General features: G+C 43.5%; 1 protein-coding gene across 1 annotated transcript; it reads right to left on the reverse strand.

Moving 5' to 3' along the window:
- Positions 1–446: 446 nt before the first annotated feature.
- FAM110D (family with sequence similarity 110 member D) lies at positions 447–11,680 on the reverse strand. Its single transcript, XM_039357272.1, has 2 exons — positions 11,506–11,680; positions 447–2,075 (listed from the first exon to the last, which is right to left on the reverse strand). Exon 2 carries the CDS (start codon positions 1,753–1,755, stop codon positions 715–717), a length of 1,041 nt encoding a protein of 346 aa, XP_039213206.1. The 5' UTR covers positions 1,756–2,075; positions 11,506–11,680; the 3' UTR covers positions 447–714.
- Positions 11,681–19,348: the final 7,668 nt, after the last annotated feature.

Genomic DNA, 19,348 nt, shown 5'->3' on the forward strand with positions numbered 1-19,348 from the left:
CTGTGGGTCGGGACCCCATTTGGGGTCGAATGACCATTTCACGGGGGTCGCCAAACAAGGCTGTCAGCCATTTTCCCCCCCTTTTCTTTGGCCACGCCCCTGGTACCCGGTGATGTATAAGTGGTTGGGGGTCACCACAACATGGGGAACTGTATTATGGGGTTGCGGCATTAGAAAGGTTGAGAACCACTGGTATAGATAGTCCTCAACTTACGACCATAATTGAATGTTACATTTCTGTGCTAAGCAAGAGAGTTAAGTGAATTGAGCCTCGTTTTATGATGTTCCTTGCCACAGTTGTTAAGTGAATCGCTGCAGTTGTTAAGTGAGTAACATGGCTGTTAAGGGAATCTATCTTCCCCATTGACTTTGTTTATCAGAAGATTGCAAAAGGGGATCACATGACTCCGGGATACCACAACTGTCATAAATATGAACCAGTTGCCAAGTGTCCAAATTTTGATCCTGTGACCGTGGACATACTGCAATGGTCATAATTGTGAAAAATGATCATAAGTCCCTTCGAATAGCCACTTAAAGGATGGTTGTAAGTCAAGGACTATCTGTATTCCTTTGAGAAAGACACATCGGGTGACAGATAGTAGCTTCTCCCTGCTGTGTTTGCCCTGGTGGGAACATTGCCATCCCCTCCCAAACAGGACTTCCCCTCCCTTGGGATAAAGGGAGAGCCTTGGACCCCAGATCTTTATGAGTTCATACTGTAGATTCTTTGGATCTCGTTTGGGCCTGCTGACAGCTGTAAAGCCATTTAATGACACGGGCATTTCGCTCCACGACGGAGACCGATGAAGACAGCTTGTCGCTTGGGTCTTCAGTAGAAAAGGGCTCCCCACTATAGGAAAGGCCATCGTGTTCAGAACTAGCTGACCCAATGCAGAAGGAACCAGCTTCCCAGCTGCCTGGTTTGAAGCGTTCAACTCCAAGCACCTCTACCAAATTCCGGTCCAAGCCACAGTAATTAAAGAACCGTTCTTTCTCTGAAAGAGGAAGAGAATAACTCAGAGTCAGCTCTTTCTTGGCTTCTGTTTGGTAATAGCCTGAGGAAGGAAAGGGCTGGTCAACATTGAGCTGAGAGCTGGCCTGGGGTTTTTGACTAGGCTCAGACTCACAACCCATGAATCCATCTAGGAGGTCCACTGAATGTGCAGTCCTTGTGTCGTCCTTCTCTGCAGGTACCCAAATCATGGCGTTCTCTTCTTGGGTCACTTCCAGGTGTCCATCTCCAAAGAGACTCCTTGAAGGACAGTTATGATGTCCATCTCTCAGTGGACTCTGAAACAGCCACCTCATTAGGCTGTACCCTTTGCTGTTCTCCTTGTTGACCAGAGAACAGTCGCGTTTTTGCCGGTAGATGACAAGTGAATCAGGCCTCAGTAGACGCCTGCTGCCCCCTCGCCGCGCTATGGGGGACTGAGGGGAAGGGGGCTGCTTCTTGGGTCTGAGGCCATCATGGTCTGCTGTCAAGCCCTGAGGACATTCACTCTGCTGGTGGAGGGTTAGGGGTCTCCTGCAGCAAGGGGAAGACTGGGGAGTGTGGCTGAGCAGAATTGGCTCCTGACGACTGTTGATCACTTGCCGAGACTTGACATATTTGGCTTTGTCAGCCTCCAGCCTCTCCACGGCACTTGGCGTCCGCCCACCACCGCTCATCTCCAGCTGCTTACGCAAGTAGTCAGGCCCTCGTGTGAGCAGACCCAGAGGGGAAAGTCCATCTCCTGGAGAAGGAGGCCTCATTCTGTAGCCACAGTTTCAGATATTGGGCAATTTCCAAAACCAGGATGTTTTCGGTCTGCAATAATTGCATAAACAGATTTATGACTAACAGGTTAAAAGAATTAGCAGAATTTTCTCCAACACCACACCCTAGAGAAAAGGTATATGGTTGTCCCACATGAAGATTTAGCTACTCTTCCACAATCTCTTCTGCAGTGCTGGAAACCAGTTTACTTGCTTATTTGTTTCTGTATATTAGAATTCAGCCACGCTTCCAATGAGGAGTGAAATCTTTCTGTGAAGAAAGAACACCGTTGGATGCTTGCCACTCCACAATTGTCCTAGAAGCAGAGAAGAAGATTAATGAGATAATGCAAATCAGAATGGTATTTCCTATCACATTGTGATTCTTGAAAGATGAGAATTGCTGGGAAATACACAATTAATCAGCAATGAATAATATTTTGGTGGTTTGGGTTTTTTTTTTTAATGAAGTGAATTTTTGTTCAAGCGCTGATCTACCATCTGGGAAACTCCAATATTCCAGCTCAAAATGGATTGGCCACAACATGCCAAGTTGTAAAAAATCTTATTACAGGTAAATCCCTCTTTGTTCTATGGCAGTGGTTCTCAACCTTTCTAATGCTGTGACCCCATAATACAGTTCCTCATGTTGTGGTGACCCCCAACCACTTATACATCACCGGGTGCCAGGGGTGTGGCCAAAGAAAAGGGGGAAAAAATGGCAGACAGCCTTATTTGGTGACCCCCGTGAAATGGTCGTTTGACCCCAAATGGGGTCCCAACCCACAGGTTGAGAACCACTGTTCTATGGTTTTCTGAATGTTCCTGCTTAGGATAATCTTCCCTAATTATAGCTCTTGTGATGAATTGGACTTGTTAAGTTCCATAATTCCTGACCAGCATGAAGAAATAATAAGGGAATTTCAGCTAAACACTAGATAGAATTCTTGATAGTATTCAAGATTCAGTAGTGAACAGGCTGACTTAGAAAACAGTATTTCCTTTCATCAGATGTTTTAAGCAAAGACTGGATGACTATGTAACATAATTTCCTGTGTTAGCAGGAAGCTGGACTTGACTTGGGTTTTTCAAGCAGTGGCCACACTGTGTTGGCATATGGGAGAAACTTATTCCAAAATGTAAGTAGGCCTGGACAAAAACTAAGTTTGATTTCCTTTAACATCATTTACATTGGATGACAGTTTTGTGCAATTGTTAATTCTAGTCCCATCATTGGTACAAAGCCAGCTGGATGGCCAGCAAGAAAGCAAGGGCAAACCACTTCCAAAAATCTTGCCAAGAAAAGTGTAAGGACTTGTCCAGTCACAGAAGTCAAAACTGACTTGAAGACGCAAGAATGAAGAGATGAATCTTTCCCCTCCTGCTACATTAAATATAATCAATTATTAACAAGAATTGAAGGGCAGATCCACCACTGTGTGATTGTCAGCCCTTTGATTGGCCAGATCAATAAACAGAGTCTTCACAATGATTAGAACTATCCTTTATTAAGACAGGATGTTGCAATATAACAGTATATTATAAGCCTGACCATGTTTTCCTCTCTTATACCCCAGGGATTAAAGGAGGGGGCCAGACTAAGATTCTTCCTAATAGTTTCCTTGGCCAAAGCATATTTTAGCACCTTCTGCTATTGGAACAATTTCTGAATCCTTTCTCCAAGGTCATCTCTGTAGTTCCCTTGAGTGACTAACCCACCAAGTTATTCTATAAAAAGTGATAGCGAACCTTTTAGAGACTGAGTGCCCAAACTTCAACCCAAAACCCGTTTATTTATCGCTGAGTGCCAGGTGGGCATGAACCGCTGGGTGAATGTGGCTGTGGTGGTCATGGCAGATTGGGTGAATGTGGCCAAGGTGGGCATGATCACCTCAATGTTGCTCATGGGGAGGGACATCTGTGGGGTTGGGCAGAGTGGGGGAAGATCCAGGGGGTCTCTGGCAGGATGGGCAGTGGGCAGGAGGCTCGTCCTGCGGGGTGAGGCGAGACAAGACAGGGCAGGGGTGCCATTGTCACAGGGCAAGGTGAGGCAGGGGCCGGGGTGGCTGCTGCCTGACACCATCGGCCCCTGCACACACAGGCCAGCGAGCGCATGGGTGCTGGGATGCATCCAGCCATGTGGGACCTCGGCGAGTTAGTGGGCGGCTGGTTAAAGAGGGACGGTTGCCATCTCCGGGGCATGGCGCGCATGCCCATAGAGAGGGCTCTGAGTGCCGCCTCTAGCACGTGTGCCATAGGTTCGCCACCACTGTTCTATACTCTTCCTGGCAAATTTCATTTAGTCAGACAATATCACTTAGATTCAGCCAAAGTCTTGACCCTGGACAAGAAGGGAAGGATTTTGTTTTTATGCTCCAACATTAAAATGCCAGGTTTTTTTTTAACATGTTTATTCCAACAAGTTCAAGACCCTCTGCAGGGCCAAGAGATGCTCCAGAAAGATTTGTTTCAGAAGAGGAAGCTTGCAGGGCAAGATATCAAATGAGTTCCACAGTTTCATACAGAGGTTTCAAGAGGAAGCCAAGCAGGAAAACATAGAGGAACTGGCAGTTTTATCTTTAGTGGCTCAGCCATTCCCAGAACAAAGCAAACTCCACAAGCAAAAGTTAGCACAAAAGCTCTTCTACCCTGCTTTAGGCAACCAGTTGTGTGAAGGTAGCCAAGTCTGAGGCAGGAAGATGGAGACAGTGGGAGGTTAGAAAAGCCAGACTGGGTGTTATGGACTTCCCTTCTTTTTCATGCAATTTGAAGTAAACCTCAGTTCCTAAAGGAAGGTTGGCCTGAGGTGGACCACCATGCCTGTTTCCTCTTCACAAAGGAATGCCAGGAAATGCTGGTGATGCTTTAGGACGGGGTGCCTGGCTTTTTATCTGGGGGAAAAGTGGGCACAGAGAAGTTGTCTCTTTTTAGATCACGGGTGTCAAACTCAATTTCATTGAGGGCCGCATCAGCATTGCGGTTGCCCTCGGGGCTGTGTGTGGCCAGGGTGGGTGCAGCTTACCGGTGGGCATGGATGGAACGGGTGTGGCCTACTGGGTGAGTATGGCCAGCTCTACATTGTTCGTGTCAAGGGTGCCTGTGGGGGCCTGGGCAGGAGTGGGACAGATCTGAGGGTCTCTGGCAGAAGGGGGTGGGACCGGGGCAAGTGCCAAGGCATGGTCCACTGGAAGAGCCTGCCAAAACCCTTCCCCGGAGCCCATCAAGCTGGATATGTGAAGTAGGCGAGGGCCATTTGCTGGCCACTTCCAGGTGATGGTGCATTTCTTCATTCCTCACAAAGGGTGACACCTCCCCAGCCTGCACCCAGGGGGTGGGGCCAACATGGCAGGAGCTGTTTCTGGACAGCCTTGTGGAGCTAAGAGTGAATGCATTTCAGCATAGATGGCTACCACAAAATTGTACATTGGCTCCCGGCCGGCCTGGGCCAGGGCTATGGCAGCAGGGGCCGTTCCCTCACTGTTTCCAGGATGGCTTCGTGGGCCACGTGAAACCACTTCGCGGGCCGCATCTGGCCCCCGGGCCTTGTGTTTGACATGTCTGTCTTAGATATTGCTGAATTATAAGCTGCCAACATCTCTCATTCTTGGCAAAGCTTGACTGAGGCAGTTGAGAGTTTGAGTTAATGAACATCTGAAAAGTCATCCTGGGAAAGATCTTGGAAAAGTCTGGTAGGGTCCAGGATGGGTGGAAATGGTAGAACACTGATGGGATCTGATAGGCAGAGTGTGCTAGAATCCAGCACGACCATTGGAGGAATTCTACCATTCGGTTTCAAAGCTGCTTGCAGAAGAGTAGCCAGATAGACAGAATGCAGTGAGTTTCTGAGATCTGAATCGGGAATCCTTTGTGTATTAACCAATCAGAATGACATGATGGAAACATCTATCTACCTGGGAATATCCGTTCAGGATGTGCCCACTGAGTTTTGCTGAGCAGAAAGAGCTACAAAAATGTCTTCCTGTTCACATTTAGGGCTTCCTGAGCCTATGGTTTTCCACAAGAGGAAGATTTGATACACTCTTTTGTTCTTGATATACCTCTGACTACACCTATATCCCAACCTTGACTAGTGGTAGGAATTTTGCAGTAGCATAAATAGAGAATGCCATAGACTAAGGGGAGGCAGCCTTGGCTCTTTTATGACTCGTGGATTCAACTCCCAGAATTCCTGAGCCAGCATAGCTGGCTCAGGAATTCTGGAAGTTGAAGTCCAAGAGTCATAAAAGAGCCAAGGTTGCCTACCCCTGCCATAAACCAAATTTATTTTTTGCTTTTTCGACAAATGAGGAAGTCTATGCTAGGCTAGCCTTCTCCAATCTGAAGCCTTTCAGAGGCATCAGAACTATACTTCCAAGATTTACAGGTCCCTCTGATCAGGAATCCTGGGAATTGTAAACCTAAGCACATCTGGAGGATATCAGGTTGAAGAAGATAATTGTATAAAGCTGATGGAATTAAATAAAATTATTGTGGCCTTTGCCTCTTCAGCTTATTTCTAGTTCCCCAGCCATTCACCCTTGCTAATTTTAAAGGATGAATAAATACCGAACAAAGAAGGTTGCAATGAAGAATTGCTGAGACTTTGCCTTCCTTTTCAGATATTCTCTAGTTAATCATTTGCAGAAACTGGAAAATAGTAAATGGAATTGTTATGGTGATGGGCCATAGGTCCTTTAAAAAAAATGCTCCCATATAAGATTTTCAACGATTTCTTCCTATATCTGCCACTGATCTTCTTTTTAATGGGCCTGCTCTCGTACAGAAATTAAAAATGGGAAAGATGGTAAATCAAAGAATGGCTGGTATGTGGGAGAGTGCCATTGAGCTCAATAGGTAGAAGGCAATGATTTGTACCTATTTCTGCCCTTTAGTGAGTTTGCAGATGGTTATTTATATATTAAGGGAGAAGCAAATGGAAAAGGCCATCTAATTCCACAGGAGCCAATAGCTCCCTAAACTGGATCCACACCCAATATCTAGCATCTTGTAACTAACCCAGAACCATTTGGATTTGGGAAATGAAGTTGATACTTTCTCGCTAATCCAAATAGACTGAAGAGTTCTGAAACATCTTACCTAAGCATACTTAGCCTCTTTTTACATGCAAATAACACGGATATGGGAACTGTGACACATATTGTTAATGGAACTTAAACTTCCATGCCAATGGAAAGATTATATTTTGGGAGAGAGCTATTGTCACAGACATAGGTTTTCCTGTTGAAATCATGCTATCACTTAATATCTAAGATTTTTTAAAAAAAACCTGAAACAATTTTAAAAAGAGATGTTCTACATCAGGGGTGTCAAACTGTCGGCCTGCGGGATGGATGCATCATAGCAAAACCCTGCCCACCCCATTGTCGGCAATGGCAAAAAAGTCACGACACGTCATGTGACATTGCTAGTTTGACACCCGTGTTTTACATGCGAAACCAATATTTAGTCATTCAGCTGTTGTCCCTTCTTCTCATCTTCCAAATATTTTTTAAGGAGGCAGCTTCCCTCTCCACTTATTGTCTCATTTAAGAACTGAAACCAGGTCACCTAGTTCCCCAAGAAAATCCTATCAATTTAGCAAGATATTCAGATTGAATAGTTGTTTTCCTTGCCTAAGGTAAGCCTAAGATTCATTGTCTCCTGGCTTCTACTCCAGCACCTTAATCATTGCCCCAACTGGCTCTTAGTGGAGACGACCTCTTTCCTCACATTACTAATATTCGTGTGTGGGGCAAATGAAAGGAAAGAGTCAAAGCATTTTAGTATATGTGTCAACTCTGCAATGAACTTGGCTGCAGCCATCTTTCTCTTCATTCTAGGTTGCCACATAGAACTGTTGGAACCATGACAATATGGGATGAAAATTATTTCAAGTACAGAGCTGGATTGCCAATACTTGGGTTGCAAAAATTAGTTGACACTTAGATGGCTACAGTTAGAACAGGGGTCTTCAAACTTGGCCCTTTTATGACTTGTGGACTTCAACTCCCAGAATTCCTCAGCCAGTGTGCCTGGCTAAGGGATTCTGGAAGTTGAAGTCCACAAGTCATAAAAGGGCCAAGTTTGAAGACCCCGAATTAGAATTTGAAGAGCCAGTTTGTTGTAGTGGTGAAGGTGCTGGCCTAGAAACCAGGAGACTGTAAGTTCTAATTCTGCCTTAGGCATGAAAGCTGGCTGGATAACTTTGGGCCAATCACCAGGAGACTGTGATTTCTTTTTTTTTTAATAAATATTTTTGTTGAGTTTTATAAAGGTAATAAAGGGATAGGGTCAAAAAGGATAAGACAAAGGGAAACATAGAAAAAGGTTAGACCAGGGGAAAGGGGTAACACAAAAGTGGGATTAATCCCACAAAATAACATCGCTTCAGCAAATCTACCAGTCCGGGTTTACATATTAAATCTTAATAATTACTCTATTATTAGATAACTTTCAATACAATCATGTAAATAACAAATTAGTCAATAGCTCTCATTCATTTCACTACTTAACAATGCTTAGTATTAATTATAATAACTTTAAAATAATAATATATTACATATTAATTATAGTTTACTGTGTTGTTTAAGATCACAAATATACAAAGAGGAAGAAGAAGAAGAAGAAATAAGAACAAGTTCATGCAAATAATCATGGAATATAAATACAAATTATCAATTATCTCTTTAAATTTCATAACCTTTTCTCATTCTAGCATGTTTGTAACCCAGTGTTTCTCAACCTTGACAATTTTAAGGCAGGTGGACTTCAACTCCCAGAATTCCACAGCCAGCATTGCTGGCTGTGGAATTCTGGGAGTTGAAGTCCACTTGCCTTAAAATTGTCAAGGTTGAGAAACACTGTAAAATCTAACCAATAATAGGAGACTGTGATTTCTAGTCCCGCCTTGTGCATGAAAGCTGGGTGGGTAACTTTGGGCCAGTCCCTCTCTCTCAGCCCAATCCATCTCACAGGGTTGTTGTTGTGGGGAAAATAGAGGGAGGAAGAAGTATTATGTATGTTCACCACTTTGAGTTACTTATGAAGCTAAAACTCTAATAAAATTCACCCTGTATAATAGCACTAACAACCATTCCATTCAGTCTTGATACAGACTGCAGATGCTCCTCTTCCTTTCAACACAGCAACTGCAGCAGGATGGAGCACCTACCTGGCTGCTTGAGATGCCCAAGTGAAATTTCAGTCATTGCACAAACTGTGTTTCTTCACTTGCTCCTCGCCAATCAAGCAGAGGCCACATGCTAAACCCACTGCCCCCTCCCTCTGATCTGAAAAACAAGGGAACCATTTCCTGCATTGTCTGCTCTGTCCCTCCCTTCCCCTTCAGCCTGGGTAGTTGTGGATGATCCTTCAAATTATATACATACATACATACATACATACATACATACATACATACATACATACATATAAATGTACCGGAGATGGTTCCCTCAGCCAAAAGGAAAATTCTAGGCTAGAAATCAGTTGTCAGTCCCAAAGCGGTAAATTTTTTAATATCTTCCTGTGTTCCCTATTCCAAAAGGATGAAAGACGACTGAAAACATAATTCCTATGAAGCTTCACTTGTTCTCATAAGAAACACAAAAGGCTTCTCACATGTAGTATTCTGATCAAAGAGTAATATTTTGTCTCACCTGTAGACCTTCACGTATTTCTGAATAACAACATGGCCAATGGGAACGGAGCTTTGGTACAATTATACAGCAATATCTACAGTACGATACGGGTAGTCCTTGACTTATGGCCATAATTGAGTCCAAAATTTTGGTTATTAAGCAGTTAAGTGAATTTTGCCCCATTTTACAACCTCTCTTGCCACAGTTGTTAAGTGTAATTGTTAAGTTATATAATGGCAGTAATAAAAGTATCCGAACACCAGTTTTGGATACTTTTATTACTGCCACAATATGTGTATACCCGGGATTCTTGTTTTTAATGTTATTAAACACACACACACACACACACACACACACTCCTGACAGTGAGAACAATTAACCAGTGGAACAACCTGCCTCCAGAAGTGGTGAATGTGCCAACACTGGAAGTCTTTAAGAAGAGACTGGACAGTCATTTGTCTGAAATGGTATAGGGTTTCCTGCCTGAGCAGGGGGTTGGATATTATTATTATTATTATTATTATTATTATTATTATTATTATTATTATTATTATTATTATGGATCATCGCACAGTCAGCCAGATGTTCAGACTGGATTTGGCATTTTGTCTACCTATCAAGTCCTTACCTAGGACCTGGGATAGGCAGATATGGATGTTTGATGGTATTACAGATATCGTCGCAGGATGGAAGCAGTTCCTAGGAGTTCAAGTCCACAAGTCATAAAAGAGCCAAGGTTGCCTACCCCTGCTTTAGTAGTATAGCCAAAAGTCATAGCAACCTCAGTTTCTTATGAGACCTGGTGATCTTGCTATCACGTAATGTATGGAAGGGCTTCAAAAGAAGCCCATGTCATGACTCCTCTCCCCACGAAGCCAGCTTTCCTTAAAACCCATGGATCCGAGGAAGAGGATTTACAAAACCAGCTAGAAAACAAATTTCTATTGAACTTTTGCCTCTTCAATCCACAACTATAAATAAACCTGTCTGGTACTAGCAATCTCCTTCCACTCTGGGCCACACCCTCCAAATTCGGAGGTTTAAGTACAGACCTCACCAAATGGGATACATATGCCCAGCAGCCAAACACCGCACCAGCCACAGGAGACTCCTCCAAAGACTTATTTTGAGTTGCCACTTGCTCGCCAGAGGAAACACACCAACACAGTCTCAAGAGTTGGCTCTCAGACCAGAATCTTGTGCCCTTTTGGGGGTTATCTACCCCAAACTGATGCCTTCTGGATGTGTGGATTGGCTTTTCCCCCTCGGCCTGATCCTCAGGCCTGCTTCCCTTTCAGTGAACTACAGCATCCATCACACTTCACTGTATCTAAGGATGATGGACATTATAATCCAAGGCAGGTGTAAGACGCACAGTTGTGGACAGTTATGCTATGGATCTGATGGATTTATTATGATAGAAGTCGACTAAAGTCCACTTAAAAGTCTACAAGATTAGGATCTAGTCTGCCTAAATTTCTGTCAGCCAAAACATTACCTGGGTGAATGAATACATAACATTGTACAAAAATAGCACATAAAATGGTGGGGAAAAAAAGGTAAAGATTTCTCCTGTCAGTCATGTCTGACTCTACCCATAACCTTTAGTTTATTAAAACAACTGCTGGGGTTTACACCGCATTCTGAGGCAGATTGATTAGGTTCACAAAACATACCGAATTATGCCAACCAAATTCTCACCTACCACACCATGGATACATAACCAGCAAAGGGGTTTCTTTCTCCCCACCACAATTAAGCACTAAAAGGTACAGAGAAAGATGCCTGAAAAGTATTTTGATTTTCTCTTTGAACCTAAATTGACAGCCTATCCCAGTGTTTCTCAACTTTGGCAATTTTCTAGACATGTGCCTTCAACTCCCAGAATTCCCCATTCTGCACAGCTGACTGGGAATGCTGGGAGCTGAAGTCCACACATCTTAAAACTGCCAAGGTTGGCTGGTGTACAATAATTCAAATGAAATGGAAGAGAATTCGTAGCCAGTAGAATCATTAGCAAAGCCAGGGAAGGCCAATTCCTGAACAGCTGTTCTCTAATATGGGGGCCACCCAATATGCTGGTAACCAGGTCTGTTTATGGACTCACCTTCTGCTCCCCTTTAAAAGCATGACAGCATCTTCAATAACATCTGAGCGCCAGAAGATTTTGGGGCAAGCAAGGGAAGTGAACTCTGTGCAGCCAGCCGGCAGGTCTGCCTGCTGTATATACAGGCTGTCAAGACAGGAAAACGCTAATCCACACCCTCCTCGGTCTTAACCCCTTCTGAACCATGTTATTCCAACAGTCTGCTTTTGATCCCCTCCGCCCAATGCTTTTCATATTTTTGCCAAAGCCTTTTGTGCTCTCTGGAACAGAAAAACACAGACCTTAAAACAGGTTTCTTTATCAGGAAAGCATGTTTATGCATGTGTGTGTGTGTTTTGATTTTGTATTTCCTGCGCCTATAATTTAGATGCAAGTTTTGCACACTTGGTTAGATTCTGATGGAGCAAAGTGGCCATGCCATCAGCTTGGTACAGCCAAGAATTCACTTGATGGTCTCAGTCTTCCGGTCTGCAATATGGGAATAATAAGAGCAGCCTGCCTTGGCTCTTTAATTATAAAAAGAGCTGTATGCCTTGGTTATTGAAATATTCTGAAGATGTCAAAATGCACTAATTCAGTCCTTTGTAGACTAATTCCAGAGGGTGGCCACAGAAACGGAGACAAAGTGGGATCTCTGATATCTACAAATTTGCCCTTAAGGGTAATAAAAGAAAATACTATGAAGATAAATATAAAGTGTTTTTTTAAATCCCCAGCACTTAAATTAAATCTGAGGATGCTCAGCAGCTGTGGAACATAGCTTACCAGTTTTAAAAAAATAAGGAAATTCATGGAGGATAGAACGGAATAACCTGTAAGTGTTGTTTTGCTGGCTGCTATTGTTAGGTTAGAGAACTGATTGTAATACAGCTGTCTGCTGCTTTTGTTAAATTCTACCTTCAGGAGTGTTCAGGAGCTCACCCAGATGCTTGCAATAGTCATGTTCTCAGTATTTTGAAAATAAAATACACAACACCAAGCCTGAACTTGAAAGCTCCAAATTACATCATTCTTAATGTTGATCAGTGTTTCTCAACTGTAGCAACTTAAGATACGTGGACCCATCCTTCCCCAGTCAACTCCCATCATTCCCCATGGAGCATGCTGGCTAGGGTATTATGGGAATTGAAATCCATACATCTTAAAGTTGCCAAGATTGAGAAACATTCTTGTAATTTAAGGAAGACAATAGGATTTATTCTCAAGGAAGGGAAGTTGCAGTTGATTAAGGGCACTTCCACTCACCCCAAATCAAGACACACATCAGCCCCTGCTGGTTGTGATTGTGACTAACCTCCCCCCCAGGCTCCCCAAGGACTCTCTCCAGTCAACCAATGACAGAACCCAAAAAATGAACTTGATCCAGCACCCCACTCCTGTCCATATGGTTATCTACAGTGGGTTATCCGTGGAATCACTATGGGGCAGGCTGACAAATTATCATGATGCAACCAGCCAAAGAGATGACTTTGGAGAAGCTATGCCACAAGGAAGCTTACTTACTAACTTACCAACTTACCTGTTTATTTCCTGCCTTATTTTCATAAATAAGGCGGTGAACCTATGTAACACTCTTCTCTTCCTATTCTCCCCACAATAACCCTGTGAGGTTATATTGATTGATGTGTGACTTGTATTTGTATTGGTTTTAATCTGGTTTCAATTTGATTTTAATAGGGTTATACTTTTTATTGACATCTGTATTTCATTAGTGGGGTTGGCATGATTTTTTTAATTCTATGTGTTGTCCAGAGTCACCAATGTGACGTGGGTGGCTGTACAATCAAAACAGATCAATAAATAAAAACATGGACAATGAAAGAAGCATGAAAAAGAAACTCCATCTTAACTCCCTGGGATGCAAGAAGCAGGGAGGGGAAAATGCAATCAGGATTTCAAGATTCTGAATCTCAATAAGGAAGTGTTCCAGTCATTCTCCTGAAGTTTGTTTCCTAACTAGTTCCACTTCCAAAGTACCACCACCCCAGTCCCTACAAAGCTGCCTGTATTCAGAAGACAGTGCAGGCAGTCCTTGTGAAGCAAGGTGTTGAGACTCTACAAAGAGTTCAGAGAAGAGCAACAAAGATGATTAGGGGATTGGAGGCTAAAACATATAAGGAACGGTTGCTGGAATTGGGTATGAAGAGAAGGTGACATGATAGCAGTGTTCATATATCTCAGGGGCTGCCCCAAAGAAGAGGGAGTCAAGCTATTCTCCAAAGCGCCTGAAGGCAGGACAAGAAGCAACGGATGGAAACTAATCAAAGAGAGAAGCAACCTAGAACTAAGGAGAAACTTCCTGACAGTGAGCACAATTAACCAGTGGAACAACCTGCCTCCAGAAGAGGTGAATGCTCCAACACTGGAAGTTTTTAAGAAGAGGCTGGATAGCCATTTGTCTGAAATGGTATAGGGTTTCCTGCCTGAGAAGGGGGTTGGACTAGATGACCTCCAAGGTCCCTTCCAACATCATCATCATCATCATCATTATTATTATTATTATTATTATTATTATCATCATCATTATTATCATTATTATTATTATAATATAAGGTGGTTTTTAAGCAAGTCACACCTGTTTTTACCATCCTTTTTTGGCTACAGTTGTTAAATGAATCACTGCAGTTGTTAATCATACAGTCATTAAGTAAATCCAATTTCCCCCATTGACTTTGCTTGTCATAAGTCAGCTGGGAAGGCTGCAAATGATGATTACATGATCCCCAGATTCTGTAGCCGTCATGCTGGTTGCCAATTGCCCAAATGTTGATCACGTGACCGTGAGGATGCTGCAATGCTTCTAAGTGAGAAGAACTTATTAAAAGTGTAAGTCACTTTTTTCAGTGCCTTTGTAACTTTGAACAGTCGCTAAACAAATGGTTATAAGTCAAGAATTACCCCCCCCCCCAAAAAAGCCCAATTTGTTGATGGAGATTATGGGGGTTGAGTGTGGGAAACTCCCATCAATGAGAAAACAACACAATCCAGGCTTCAGGAAGTTCCAGGTTCTCATGCTGAAAACTGGCATTTTTAAAAACTTTTTTAAAACTTCATCTAGAATTGAACTAGAATCAGGTTACAGCCCAGTCTTGACCACTACCTTGGGCAACTGATTTTGAGAGTCATGGTGAAGGAGCAGTTTTATTAATTATTCCATTTGTTATTCTCCTAGTTTTTCTTCCAGGAAAGAAGAAGGCACTGCCTAGGTCATGGATAGGCAACCTTGGCTCTTTTATGACTGGTGGACTTCAACTCCCAGAATTCCTGAGCCAGCATAGCTCAGCATGGAAACCTCTCCCTTTCCCCTCAGCATGGCTGGCTCAGGAATTCTAGGAGTTGAAGTCCACCAGTCATAAAAGAGCCAAGGTTGCCTACCCCTGGCCTAGGTAGTTTTTTTTCTTTCTTTCTTGTCTCAAAGGCCAAAATAATATGGTTACATTTGAGCATGATGTAGCTTGTATGTTAGTAAGGGTACAGAATTTTAGTCCTCAAAACTGGCACTGGGGGAAAAGACATTTGGGCAAAGGTTAAGTAACAAAATAGGCTTAATGCTAAGGGACCCAACCATTGGGAATTTGGACAAGGAAAAAAATAGATCACTGCTGTTATTTAATTTTAACATGTTTAAAAAAAGCACAAACATGGGGAGAAAATCAAAACACAAAAAGGAACAACAATACAAAGAACAAAAAAAGTTTACAAACTATCAATACATACCACTACTCATTGTTGACTCCTGACCACTGTGTGGATTAGTCCCTGTGGTTTTTTTTTGTTAAGATAACTGCATGAAGTGGTTTGCCATTGCCTTCTTCCAAGGGCTGAGAGAATGACTGACCCAAGACATCCAGCTTGCTTTGTGCCTAAGGCAGCTATAATTCATGATCTGTAGCCTGGGGCTTTAACCACTACACCAAAATGGAGTACAACAAACTATTCCATATTTTAAAATTTCTATTTATGGAACTTTCCTGCAATAACAGGATCATGGAATGAATGGTTTGCTGCAGATTATCTAGTAGTCTAAGCTCTGCTCAGTTTAGAAAATGCAAATCTGGGGCTACATCAACAGAAGACTATCTACTTTGATTTGAAGACCTCTTGTGTTCATGAAACCCATGAATTTACTTAATGTCTTTGATTTCTAAGGAGATCAACCCACCATATCAAGGCACTTCCATACCCCTCAAAAGTACTTTGATATAAAGATCCAAGAATGAGAAGCAAAAGATTTTCAAGGAAAAGCCCAAGAAAATCCAGTGACCTTTTGAAAAGCACCTTTGGGACAATCATGACCTGGATGACTGAGAATCTCCATAGACAAGGTCTACTTACTTGGATAGGTGGGGGATATTATTGGTTAATTCTGTCCAGCTGGTCAATATGAAAGTGCAAAGAACAACATTCAGACAATACCCTGCCCCGATATGCTATAGCAGTGGTGACGAACCTATGGCACGGGTGCCAGAGGCGGCACTCAGAGCCCTCTCTGTGGGCATGCGCGCCGTCGCCCCAGTCCTAGGCCTTCAGCTGGTTTTTATAAAACCTTTTCGCTTTAGACCTCCAGTGCCATGTGCAAAAAAAAAAAAAAAGGTTCAATCAATCAGTCAATTTCAACTTCTTGCAGGAAAAAAAATCTTCCGAAGTTGGAATTGATTCATTGAACTTTTTAGTCCCACCCAGTCTGCCGTTACCACCGCAGCCACGCCCAGCCAATGGGCCACACCCACCTGGCTCCCGATGATGCATAAGTGTGTTTTGGGTTGCAGTTTGGGCCCTCGGTCTCTAAAAGGTTCGCCATCACTGTACTACAGTTTTAATTCCTGTTGTGTGTCTGCTTGATGATTTCCTCAAATAACAATCAATCGCTATGAGGAGATGATGCAAAGCTGCCAAGGCACCATTTCTTCCTTGCATTTAAAAAGGACAGCTGAATTTCTATCAGGGAGAAATGAAAAGAGCCAGATGGTAGGTTGAGGCAAGTGTTCCCACCACCAGGAGAACAGTGTTCACAACATCTACAGCAGGGGTCCTCAACCTTGGCAACTTTAAGACTTGTGGACTTCAATTCACAGAATTCCTCAGCCAGCTTTGAAGTCCACATGTCTTAAAGTTGCCAAGGTTGAGGACCCCTACTCTACAGAAATGCAATATTTCAAGCTGAAAAACCAAATTGGCTGCTAGTTTAAATATGCTACAGCTGAACCAGATCCTAAACTGACTTTGCTACCAGACTGTCAATGAGGTATGATTAGACACGCTTGAGCTGACTCAAAACTGACAGAAAGATCCTAATGAGGAAGTGCCCTTGATTGCCACAAAACCAACACATTCTTGTGACATCTTAAAAACAAACATATATTATGGGATGGCACAACACACAACCTTCCCCAAACTGACTAGAGAAGTCTGTATTTACATCTATCCTACCACGAATAGGAATCCAACCCAAATGGAAAGCATCAGGTTAGAGAAAGTCAAGGATTTTAATGGAGCAGCATGCAGTTGATCCCATGCATACATTGAGTGGTAATCTTTGTTTGGCACTAACAGAGTTAAAAGCTGGAACATCCTTATTCTCACTGCCTACACAGCCAAGAGGAAGTTTGGGTCACAATCTTTCCTGAGGAGATTTAAATTGCAGGAAGCCACAAGAGAAATCTAGAGAGGTTATTTTTGTGGCTAATCTTCTATTGCACAGAATGCTGTTTCTTTTTTTAGAGAAATGGAAAGGACGTTTTTCCTTGCTTTCCCACCCATATGCAACAACACGGATTCCACAGGGGGAGCAGACAGCAGCCACTTGGAAAATAACATACTTGGGGGATCGTAAAGAGGGAGGCCCAGAACAGTGAGAAATATTTAAGACAACAAGACACAGCAATCACAAAACAGAGTCTCCTCTGGCTTGATTTGTGGGATTGTCATGCAGGTTTTATAAATATGAAATGAATTCATCAAATGTGGAGACCCTGCCATCTCCCTCAGAGAGTAGTTCAGCAATTAAGATGTTAATAAGGACAGAATCTCCTTTGGGGCCATCACTCTTTCGGTCAGCCTATATCAGTGATGGTGAATCTTTTAGAGACTAAGTGCCCAAACTGCAACCCAAAACCCACTTATTTATTGCAAAGTGCCAGGGCCGCATCAGCATTGTGGTGCCCTTCTGGGGTGGGGGGGTGCGTGGCCCACTGGGTGGTCATGGCTGCAATGGTCATGGCAGACGAAGTGGGCATGGCCGGGGTGGGCATGGCCACCTTGATGTTGCTTGTGGGGGGACACCTGTGGGGGCTGGGCAGGATTGGGGGAGATCCAGGGGGTCTCTGGTGGGTGGGGTGGTGGGCAGGAGGCTCATCCTGCGGGGTGAGGCAGGGGTGCCATTGCTGTGGGGCAAGGCGGGGCAGAGGCGACTGCTGCCTGACACCATCAGCCCCTGTACACAGAGGCCAGCGAGCGCATGGGGGCGTGCTCTACCACCTCTACTCGAGTTTGCTAGCCAGCTCCTTCGCCTCCTTTGTGCTGGGTGGGGCTGCCGCTCCGGGTGCCAGCAGTGGCCTAATGGACCTGCGCGAGCTAGGGTGGTGGCAGATGTGCCCACAGAGAGGGCTCTGAGTGCCACCTCTGGCACGTGTGCCATAGATTCGCCATCACTGGCCTATATCACCAGGTGACTGTTGCAGGGTTAAAAATGGAGGGTGATCTCCATCTGGGTACCTCTGAGATCTTCACTCACATTTTCCTTCAAGGTGGCTGCTCTCCAGCGCAAAAGCTGTAAAACCACAGTTCAGGAAGAAAACCATTGAAAGGGAAATGAGCTTTTCCACAGCAAGCAAACAAAACTAAGTCTGGAAGTGACACAGTGGCCAGCCAGAGAAGTGTAAACAAGAATTTTAAATAACTTGTTTCTGAGAACTCTTTTGATGTGAATCATCTCAGTTCCCAGTCATTTTTCATGTTATTTTGGGAAGAGCAAAGACTAACAGAGGCAGAACAGAGTAACAATTTGCAGTACTGTGAATGCCATAGAAAGGGATTTAAGGGATGGGTTGAAGTATAAGTCTAAGTCTCTAGAGCGAAGTTTCTCAACCTTGACCACTTTAAGATGTGTGAACGTCAACTCCCAGAATTCCCCAGCCAGTCATACTGAGGAATTCTGGGAGATGAAGTCCACATGTCTTAAAGTTGCTAAGGTTGGGAAACTTTGCTTCTAGATCTAGAGCAGGAGTCTCCAAACTTTAAGACTTAGTCCCTTCTAAATCCCTTCAGGGAACAGTTTAAGTCAGGGGTTCTCAACCTGTGGGTCGGGACCCCATTTGGGGTCGAATGACCATTTCACGGAGATCGCCAAACAACGCAGTCCGCCATTTTTTCCCCCTTTTCCTTAGCTGTGCTACTCCCTTTTATTCTATTGGCTTTTGAAAGCCAATAGAATAGACTCTCTTGAATAGAGTCTAATTCTGACTCAAAAGCCAATAGGAATTGTCCAGGCTGTCTCTGCCCTGCTGACCCCGCCAAAAGTCCCATTCTGCAAATGGTGCTGCACCAGTTGAGTAGTCCTCGACTTATGACCGGTTGAGTAGTCCTCAACTTACGACCGGCATTAAAAAGGTTGAGAACCACTGGTTTAAGTCCTTGAATTCTGTAAAATGTCCTCATATTTTCCTGCCTTATCTATAAAGAATTTAGAAGCTGAATTAAAACAGTTGTCTTACCTACCTAGGTATCTGCAGGCAGTCCTTGATTTACAACCATTTGCTTAGTTCGAACTTACAACAGCACTGAAAAAAGTCTCTTATGACTGGTTTTCATACCTACAACTGTTGTAGCATCCCCATAGTCACCT

Source organism: Crotalus tigris, unplaced genomic scaffold (assembly GCF_016545835.1).
Source record: "Crotalus tigris isolate CLP2741 ecotype Arizona unplaced genomic scaffold, ASM1654583v1 scf7180000018884.865410, whole genome shotgun sequence".
NCBI classification, from domain to species: Eukaryota; Metazoa; Chordata; class Lepidosauria; order Squamata; family Viperidae; genus Crotalus; species Crotalus tigris.